Source organism: Haplochromis burtoni, unplaced genomic scaffold (genome assembly GCF_018398535.1).
Source record: "Haplochromis burtoni strain Fernald_Lab_line unplaced genomic scaffold, NCSU_Asbu1 Contig_282, whole genome shotgun sequence".
NCBI classification, from domain to species: domain Eukaryota; kingdom Metazoa; phylum Chordata; class Actinopteri; order Cichliformes; family Cichlidae; genus Haplochromis; species Haplochromis burtoni.
In genome coordinates this window covers 24,667-34,991 of record NW_024582643.1, presented here as the reverse complement: position 1 = coordinate 34,991, position 10,325 = coordinate 24,667, and the positions used below count along the sequence as shown (strand labels likewise).

The following is a 10,325-nucleotide window of genomic DNA, read 5'->3' as shown; positions in this document are numbered from 1 at the left end:
GCGTGCGTGTGCGCGCGCGTGTAACACAGATCTTTAATTCCTCGTCTCCTCCCAGAGAAGTACAGCGAGCTGTACTGTCTGTCCTTTAACCCCAACGTGAACAAAGAGGAGAGGGAGGAGTCGTGGAACTTCATCGACCTCGCGGCCGACTACAAGAGGATGGGCGTCCCTAACAACCTGTGGGTTGCCACGGCAGCAAACAGTGAATACAGGGTCAGTCATGATCAGGTGACACAATGTTAACTGTTTGAGAGATAACGAGTACATTTCTGCACTTTGACGTGAAGCTGCTGCTTATACGCCGACGGCTCTGAGAGCTCGGCGCCTCCAGAGGCCGTCCCCCTCAGTCTGACTGCAAACACTCACCATATTCAGACTCGGTTCATCACGTTTAAGCGTTGCTGTCTGCGCGCTCAGACTGATGAAGGTGTTTTCCTCGTTTCAGAGCTTCGTCTCTGCTGCGATCTAAACCTGTGAATGTTTCTCTTTAAGTCAGTCAGTAGTTTTTATAAGGTTTGGTAGATTAGCTCAAACAAGCCTCACTCACAGCTTATCATCAGCTACGTCACAGCACCACCCTCCAGCTCAGGCTCCCAGGTCACCTGTGGTGTTGACGGTCTCTGAATATTTCATCAGGAAGGAGCAGCAAAGCAGCTGTTTGTCTCAGTCTGCAGCGTTTGTGCTGGAACCAGCTGAGCGGCTTGGCCAAGTCATCGTAACAGGATGTTTAAAATGCACCATATGAGCTTAAACAGTGTGTGTGCGTGTGCGTGTGCGTGTGTGTGTGTGTGTGTGCGTGTCCGTGTCCTGCAGGTGTGTGATACATACCCTTCAGAGCTGTTTGTTCCAAAGTCGGCCACGCCCGCCATCATCGTGGGCAGCTCGAGGTTCAGAAGTCGAGGACGATTTCCTGCTTTGTCGTACTTCCACCAGGACACACTGGTCAGACACACACACGTTTGTATTTATATCCTTGTGGGGACATCTCATTGACATTATGCTTTAGCCGCTGACCTTAAACCTCACCATGAACAAACTGTCACCCTGACACCAAAATCACGTTCTGAGTCTCAAAAATGCCTTCAAGCTCGTGAGAACGGGCACTAAATAGACACACACACACACACACACACACACACACACACACACACACACACACACACACACAGGAAGGTGGGATTCTGAGTGTGTTCTTCGCTCTGCAGGCCGCCGTGTGCCGCTGCAGTCAGCCGCTGTCGGGCTTCAGCGGGCGCTGTCAGGAGGACGAGATGATGCTGCAGGCGCTGATGAAGTCCAACCCTGGAAGTGACTACATCTACGTGGTGGATACCAGGCCCAAGGTAACACACACACACACACACACACACACGAAGAGGTGTTGTGACTAACGGAGTGTGTGTGCGTGCAGCTGAATGCGATGGCGAATCGAGCGGCAGGTAAAGGCTACGAGAACGAGGACCACTACACCAACATCAAGCTGCAGTTCATCGGCATCGAAAACATTCACGTGATGAGGAGCAGCCAGCAGAAGATCGTCGACGGTAACCGTGTGTGCGTGCGTGCGTGCGTGTGTGTGTGTGTGTGTGTGTGTGTGTGTGTGTGTGTGGTGTGTGTGTGTGCGTGTGTGTGCGTGTGTGTGCGTGTGTTGTGTGTGTGTGCGCGTGTGTGGTGTGTGTGTGTGTGCGCGTGTGTGTGGTGTGTGTGTGTGCGCGTGTGTGTGGTGGTGTGGTGTGGTGCGTGTGTGCGCGTGTGTGTGTGCGCGTGTGTGTGCGCGTGTGTGTGTGTGTGCGTGTGTGTGTGGTGTGTGTGTGTGTGTGCGTGTGTGGTTGTGTGTGTGTGTGTGTGTGGTTGTGTGTGCGCGTGTGTGTGTGCGCGTGTGTGAGTGTGTGTGTGTGTGGTGTGTGTGTGCGCGTGTGTGTGTGGCGCGTGTGCGTGTGTGTGCGCGTGTGTGTGTGCGTGTGTGTGCGTGTGTGTGTGTGTGTGTGCGCGTGTGTGTGTGCGTGGTGTGTGTGCGCGCGTGTGGGGGCGCGTGTGTGTGTGCGCGTGTGTGTGCGTGTGTGTGTGTGCGTGCGTGTGTGCGCGTGTGCGTGTGTGGTGTGCGCGTGTGGTGTGTGGCGTGTGTGTGTGTGCGTGTGCGCGTGCGTGTGGTAAACAAACGGTAATGAGGAAGAAATGTTCAGCTTCCCAAACGATCAGTAAATACAGACTTCCTCTGACTGCATATTTTCTCTCTCTCTCTCAGTGGGGGAAATGCGATCTCCGTCCATGACAGACTTCCTGTGGGGGCTGGAGAACTCTGGTTGGCTCAAACACATCAAAGCCATACTGGATGCCGGCGTCTTCGTAGCCCGGGTGTGTGTACGCACTCGCACACGCTCAGCAGAGCTAATGCTTTATTAACTAGCGGTCGCTCGAGGGTGGGGTCTCAGTCAGGTGGGACCCCCCCTCAGTCAGTCAGTTGATGCTTCGTAATCAGACCGATGGATGATGTCACGACTTTATTTATCAGACGTGAGAAACATAAACGTTGTTAATGATACGCAGTCGGGGCCTCGCGGTGGGGATGGTCAGAGTGGACGCGCTGTGCTGCTGTTTGTGGTGGAGGTCGCCCAGCGTGGCTTTACTACGCTGCATGTAAATGCATCCACAGGTAGAGCGCAGCCTCCATGCTCTGATTGGATTTGCTAAACTAAAAAAAACCACCCGTTGCCAGCTCGCCGCACGGTAACCCGTCGTTTTTTAAAAACGTGGTCATTACATCAGGTCAGGTTCAGCAGTCGCAGCTCCATCAGGCACTAAAGTCAGACTCCTGCTCTCTGCGCTCTCTCCAGGCGGTGGCGGACGAAGGCGTCAGCGTGCTGGTTCACTGCTCAGACGGCTGGGACAGGACCGCCCAGGCCTGCTCTGTGGCCAGTATCCTGCTGGACCCGTACTACAGGACCATCAGAGGCCTCATGGTAACGCAGACGGCCGCGCTGACCATCGCCTGTTCTTCCTCTGACGTCTCACATCCATACCTCCTCCTCTTCTTCTTCTAGGTGCTGATACAGAGAGACTGGGTGTCGTTTGGCCACAAGTTCTCACACAGGTCAGTAACTTTGAGTCTGGTCTCATTCGGACGCTTCTCTTGCATCTTTCTGTCCACATTTAGTCCACGATAAAGACGTTTCAGACACTTTGGTCCTACGGTGTGGGAAACCATGAGAAAGAAGAGACGCTGAAGGCGAGGGTTGCTCCAAACAATCCAAACGACTTTCACTTCAAAGCAGCAGAACCTCAGTTCTAATGTTTCAATCTCATGATTGTAGAGACGTGAGCACAGACTCAGACGTGATGACGGTTCATTAGTTTCTGTTAGTGATGTCAAGCTTACCTGTACAGCTGACGTTCAACGAGAGCATCAGCAGTTTAATTACTCGTTCATATTTGCTCTTTACCTGACTGAACACATGAATATTGCTCTGTGCCCCGCAGGTACGCTCACCTGGACAGAGATCCCAAAGAGGTGTCCCCCGTCATCGACCAGTTCCTGGAGTGCGTGTGGCAGCTGTCAGAGCAGTTCCCGTGCGCCTTTGAGTTCAACGAGCGCTTCCTCATCGCCATCCACGCTCACGTGTACTCGTGTCAGTACGGGACCTTCCTGGGAAACAGCCAGAAGGAGCGTCGGGACATGAGGTGAGGACGAGCGTCCCGGATTCACGGGCTCTTACTGTGAGCAGGCGAGTCGGCTTTTCAGGGTCTGAATAGATTTAAGAAATCAGTCCTGTTTATGTGACGGATGCAAAGAGGAAAAAGTAGAAACCAGCGACTGATCCTGTGGGAACTCCAGGCCTCGAGCGCCGGCGTCCTGCAGGTGTTAGATCGCAGCCTGGGTCAGCACACCTGCATCACATGATTAGTTCATTACTGGGCCTCTGGAGAACTCAAGACCTTTAAATCAGCCGCGTTGGACGAAAGACGCGTCTGAGAGCTGCAGGACGCCGGCCCTCGAGGAGCTCGCTCTCCTGTGTTAAAGGAAATCAGCCGTCGTAGCTTTTATTTAAACGAGATGAGTTTCTGAAACTGGACAGAATGTGTTCATGGTCTGATGTCGTCGCAGTCTCGTCTGCGTGGATATCTGCCCGCTGCTCGTTTTTATTTAAGGAAGTAAGAAACAGGAAGTGCAGAAACCTTGAATGTTTTTAATGAGGAACCGTCCGTCGTTCATCACCTGCCACTCCTCGTCACAGACCACAGATGTTTTCATCGCTACAACAGCTCGTGTCCACAGGCGACGGCGAGCACGCCGCTTATAATCCAGTTTTATTCGTATCTGTGTCACGGAGGTAAAGGCTGTGCGATGTGTGTCTGCAGGCTTCATGAGCGCACTCACTCGGTGTGGCCTCAGCTGTGGAAGGACCGAGGCGAGTACACCAACCCTCTGTACAAGGCCGAGCAGAGCCAGAGTCAGGGCGTGCTGAGACCCAACACCTCCCCCTACTGCTTCAAGTGAGTCACTGCAGCAAAAACGCCAACACAACCGCGTTCTCCCTCACAAAACAGGAAGTGTAGTCCTGGTCCAGTCCAGCCGGCTGCGATTCCCAGCAGTGATTCTGTGGATCCTGATAGCTTAGCTGGAAACATGACGATTCCTGTTAAGTTTATTAATTTAAGCAGCAGCAGGTTCACCCTTTAAGACCTACCATAGAACCAAGTGTGCCAGAATTATCCTTATATTCTTACATGCTGTAGGGACACTTGTTTTGATTTATTGATCAGCATTCAAATATCTCAGTGAATACAGAATAAAGATTACCACAAAGCAAGACAGCACGAGACAAGGTGAATCAAATTTCTTGTTCAGGTCATGTTTGTTTTGTAGAGAAAATCAGTGGTTTGTATGAGACTTCCAGCTGATCATCAATCATCACTCCCAGATATTTATTCTCGTGCACTCTTTCAATTTCAATTCCATTCACCCTGATTTTGGATACATTTTTCATTTGTCTAGTGCCAAAATAATACATTTTGTTTTCTTTATATTTAATGATAACTTATTTACATCAAACCAGTTTTTTAATATATTTAACTCCTTTTCCGCTGCAGTCAGAAGCTGTTCTGGGTTTTTACCTGAGCAGTACAGAGTGGTGTCATCAGCAAACAATACACATTTTAACAGTTTGGAAACACTACATATGTCATTTATATATAATATGAATAATTTGGGGCCCAGCACAGAGGCCTGAGGAACACCACAAGTTACCTTCAACTGCTTAGATTTTACATTATTGATTTCTGTCATCCAGGTAACTTGTCATCCACTTGTCTGCTATCCCTCTTATGCCATCTCTCTCTAGTTTATTCATTAATATAGATCAGTTGTATCAAACGCCTTTTTTAAGTCTATAAAAACACCAACAGTATATTCCTTATTATCTATAGCATTAGATATCCCTTCAACAAGTTCCATCACTGCCATCGAAGTGGACCTTTTCACTCTAAAGCCATGTTGGTTATCACTTAGGAGATTATGCTTCTCAATATATTTATCAACTCTATTAACAAATAACTGCTCTAAAATTTTTGAGAACTGTGGGAGCAGAGATATTGGCCTGTAATTGGTAAACTGACATCTCTGTTTTTATTTCTTGACTCTGGAATTTCTTTTGCTAAATTAAAGCCAACATTTACAAAGAAATCATTAAATTCATTTGCAATGTCTTTAGTTTTATCAAGCACAATATCTTTATCTTTTTTTTAATAATCTGGATAATTCTTATTTTTTGAGCCCTTTTTGATTTTACTGTTTAATATCCTCCATGTTTCTTGTGTGTTACTTCTGCTTTGCTCCAATAATGTGTTAATATTCTTTCTTACTTGTGGGAGCATTTCAAGTTGCTATACATCAATATAACCGTTATAGTCCAAATATTGTGCATTAAGTCAATAATAACTAGATAAACTACAAAAAAATTGAAAGTTGTTGTTGTTGTTGTTTTTTAACATATATTTCTAGTTAGAGAAATTTAAGAGGTTTGTCCCTCAAAACTGTAAATACAAAAATAGTTTCTAACAACAGGAAATGTATTTTGAGTGTCTTCATAGTTTTATTTTTGAGATACAACAATTTTTATACACTGCTGGAAAAACGGAAATAAATATTATAGTGCAAATTTGCAAAAAATACAGCATATGCATCAAAATAAACTGTTTCCAGCAGTGCAACTTGAGTCCTAAGCATCCCAGAAACTATTCAGAAAAGCATAAAGTCAAGCATGACTTTCAAAAACACCAGTATAGGCTCATAAGGCCCCGAAGGTACAAACAAACTACATTTTCCGCGAAAATGACGTCACTTCCGGCTTTAAAGGGTTAAAGGAAGCTGCACTGAGCTGCTGGTTTTGTGCATTTGTTTTGTTTGCCTGAGTCCCTGAAACAGGTGGAGAGTTTCTCTGCTTTTATATTTCACATTTATTCTCCTCCAGGATGTGGAAGGGTCTCTATAACCACGCTGAGAAATCGACGCCTCCCCGCCAGTCACCTGCCGACTTCCTGTCTGCCGTGAGGGAGGAGTCCCAGCAGCTGGAAGAGGAGCTGACTAATCACCAGGAGGTACCGCCAGGAGGAACCGCCCACCACCACCACCACCCGGGCTCCAGACAAGGCATACAACACACGACACGCCTGTTATGACACCAGCACAGATCGTTCACTTCAGCTTCGCTGCTTAAACTGCGACCGTCTACTTTTTAAAACTTTTTACCCCAAAAATTAAAAATAATTCAGCAGCTATTAAACCAATTTTAAAAAATCTGCAGAAGTTTCTAGATTAATTTTTTTAAATGTCTTATGTTGGTAGCAAAGACTGTAAATAAAAGAAGGAAACTGGCTCTATATCTCAGAATTGGACATTAGCATGTTAGCATTAGCCGCCCTGCTGGGTTGCGTAAAGGTTACTGTATTTGGCCACCATAGACTGTGTCACACACACCTGATGTTAGCGCTCAGTAACATCTCATCGGACAGCCTGTTAGTCCAGTAACCTCACAGCCGACACATTATTGGTCAGGTGATGTCATTAAAAAGCTGCAACAGCACAAACACGGTGCGGAGGTCAAGTTCAGGGTTAGCTGAGGTGAAGTCAGACAGCTAGCAGCTACGTCATGTTAAAAACACCTTTGTTTCTTCTGTAAAGTTTTAACATAGGAGTCTATGGGACTGAGTCACTGCTGGAGCCTCTAGTGGACGTGAGGGGAACTGCAGCTGGGCTGCAGCCTCGTTCTAACCTGTAACTCTCTGAGTGTTAATAAAGTTTTTCCAGTTACGAGTCCTCTCAGCTGATTGTAAGCTTCTTGTCTCTGTGCAGAGGATCGCAGAGCTGACGGGGAAGCCGATCACCTGGGAGAAGATCGAGGTTCCCCGGAGGAGGACTAGCTGCCTGCCGCAGAGGCACAGCGGGCCGGACCCGCCCACCTTATACAGAGAGCCAATTGCCAGCCTCGCACAGGACAGCAGTCACACACTTTCCTCTGCACCAGCCAATCAGAAGACTCACACCAAGGAGCCCGCACTCTCCCTGCCCTTAGGGCCACATGCCCAGCTGAAGAGTCACGACCCCGATGACCTCTCCACCTGCAGCGACCTGGAGTCGGGCGTGGCCGACCTCAGCAGCCGCTCATCCAGCGGCGGTGATGTCGGCAAGGACCCGGACTTGGAGTGACACGGACCGGATCAAAGGCACTCCGCTGGCTTTTATTAATATTTATTCACAGGACGGCGAGGTGACGTTTCCAGGTTAAAGGGAGAAACCTCGGCGGCGTTTGAGACGGAGGTGAAAACACGGTTTAACGTTTTTGGCTCACAGAACAGACAGGCTGCTTCAATTTAAATGTTTTTAGGTTACTGACATTTGTACTGAAACGCACGATTGCACAGTGACAGGAAGTCAGACGCACACGAGTTTAAAGCGATCAGAACAAACACGAGTTATTGTCTCTTCTTCTCTCCACTGAAGAGTCTGAAAACTTGTTTCCACCCAGTCTTCCTCGTCCTGCAGCGCGGCATAACAGGCATAAAGGTTTCACTGTAGATCATGAAGCTGACCTGCTGTACGTGTTCAGCGTGGCCCTCGTTAGCTCGTTAGCTCGTCACAGCAATCACGCCTGTGGGGTCGTATTTGTGTGGACGACAGGCGGCCGTTTCCTCAGAGGGCTTCAGTCTGATCCTGGATCAGCCGTCTGCTCAGTCTGAACACTGAAGTGCTGCTAGAGCAGCTTTGATTCAGTTCAAAACGACCCGCCCCCTTTAAGCCCCTGGTGGGCGGGGCTTCTACTACAGTTACTTTGGGAACACCGGGGAGATTTTTTATTAGAGACAAACGTAGTTTAAACTGTCACAATAACACAGAAACCCCACAAACACACTCTGACTGAAATGCTCCAACACACACACACACATGCAGACAGACACACTGACAGACACACACACAGACACACACAGACATACACACTGACAGACACACACACAGTGACACACACACTGACAGACACACACTGACAGACACACACACACACACAAACATGCAGACAGACACACTGACAGACACACTGACAGACACACTGACAGACACACACATGCAGACACACACACACAGAGACACACACACAGACAGACACACACATGCAGACGACAGACACACTGACAGACACACTGACGACACACACATAGACAGCACACATGCACACACACAGACACACAGACCACAGACACCACAGCAACACCACTCACACACACACACACAGACACACACACACACACACAGACACACACACACAGCAGACTGACACACACACACAACTAGACACACACACATACACAATGACACACACACACACACACACACACACTGATTGTTCACTTTCTCGTCGCCTTCTTAACGACACGTTTATTTCAAAGGTTTAAAGGGACTGAAGAACAAACTGGTCAGTGTTTATTTTTGATTTTAGACTTTTTTGTGCTTTATTTGATTTTATTAAACTTTATTTAGATTTTGCTGTGTGAGGAGCTGATGCTGTCGGTCTAAACTTTAATCATCTGTAACTCTGTACATTCCCACGTTAGACGAGGTGTGTGTGTGTGTGTGTGTGTGTGTGTGTGTGTGTGTGTGTGTGTTGGATCTCTGTTACTGGGAGCTGGTGATAAACTGGCTCCACGTCCTCCTCTTGCTCATAACTGGGACTCTGACCGACACCTCCTCCGTCCACTGCTGGTTTATGGTTGGAGAAGTTTGACTTTAACTGATGCACTGAAGACGAACTTTGAAAGGAGAGGCGTGACATCTGTGATTGGCTCTAAGGAGCTCGTCTCCTTTTTAACTGGTACACTGTAGCCTGTGGTGTGTCTGTACGTCGCTGTGTGTTTCCTGTATCCACTGATGTAAACGATCTCAGTAAATCCATATTAAAGAGAAAAACTCGCGTCCTCGCCTTCTTCCTCTGTGGAGGCCGAGCAGCCGTTTGAGTTACGGCTCCTTCACAGCGTATCTGTGTCCGTCCCACAGCAGGTTTGGATCTTTAGTGGAATTTATTTAAAGCTTGAAGCAGCTTTTATACCATTTACGGCCTGCACACATCCTTGTTCCCTCTCTTTCTCCATAATGTGTTCGTGCTGCAGACGTCAGTAAAGTTACAGTCACAGTACTTGCACATGTAGCTAGGGCTGAGGAAGAGGAGGAAACTCCAAATCCAGAGAAGGTGGAGACTTTAAATAACCAACAACAAGCAAAACTCTGGAGAAACAGCACCACACATTGCATCTGCAGGGTGTGTAAACCAAACCCAAGCTTTGTACCATTAGATCACTCTGTCTGCAGACACTGACGCTGAGCAGCCACGTCGCGTCACCAGCTACATATTAAACTGAGTCTTCCTCTCATGATGACAGGACCGTGTGCTTGCAGCAAAGCTACGACTGAGGTGATGTCAGTGAGCTTTTAGCTCTTCTTGCACTCAGTAGTTGGTTTAGTACACATGCTTTCTTCTTGGATATTCCAAAAGCTGAGTTTGCACCATAAACATTTTAAGGATGCCGTCAGCTGGGAAAGGGTGGAGTGCCCACTCCGGGTGGGGACGAGTTCCTGGTCCAAGTGGAGGAGTTTAAATATCTCGGTCTTGTTCACGAGTGATGGGAGAGGGGGGCGGGAGATCGACAGACGGACTGGTGCTGCTGCTGCAGCGATGCGGACGCTGCACCGGTCCGTCGTGGTGAAGAGAGCTGAGTGTAAAAGCGAAGCTCTCGATTTGGAGGTCTATCTACGTCCCTACCCTCACCTACGGTCACGAGCTGTG

General features: G+C 48.2%; 1 protein-coding gene and 1 long non-coding RNA gene across 2 annotated transcripts in view; both read left to right on the top strand.

The window, feature by feature from the left end:
• mtmr7b (myotubularin related protein 7b) overlaps positions 1-8,483 on the top strand; it is a 12,130-nt gene extending 3,647 nt beyond the window's left edge. Inside the window, exons 4-14 of the mRNA XM_042227827.1 lie at positions 56-213; positions 814-942; positions 1,206-1,340; positions 1,409-1,541; positions 2,243-2,352; positions 2,832-2,957; positions 3,039-3,088; positions 3,475-3,675; positions 4,354-4,488; positions 6,465-6,591; positions 7,346-8,483. Of these exons, the coding sequence (XP_042083761.1) occupies positions 56-213; positions 814-942; positions 1,206-1,340; positions 1,409-1,541; positions 2,243-2,352; positions 2,832-2,957; positions 3,039-3,088; positions 3,475-3,675; positions 4,354-4,488; positions 6,465-6,591; positions 7,346-7,699 (1,658 nt within the window). The 3' untranslated portion in view covers positions 7,700-8,483. The remainder of the gene's footprint in view (positions 1-55; positions 214-813; positions 943-1,205; positions 1,341-1,408; positions 1,542-2,242; positions 2,353-2,831; positions 2,958-3,038; positions 3,089-3,474; positions 3,676-4,353; positions 4,489-6,464; positions 6,592-7,345) is intronic.
• Positions 8,484-8,844: 361 nt separating this feature from the next.
• LOC121815726 overlaps positions 8,845-10,325 on the top strand; it is a 7,138-nt gene continuing 5,657 nt past the window's right edge. Inside the window, exon 1 of the long non-coding RNA XR_006055313.1 lies at positions 8,845-9,148. This is a non-coding gene — a long non-coding RNA (uncharacterized LOC121815726). The remainder of the gene's footprint in view (positions 9,149-10,325) is intronic.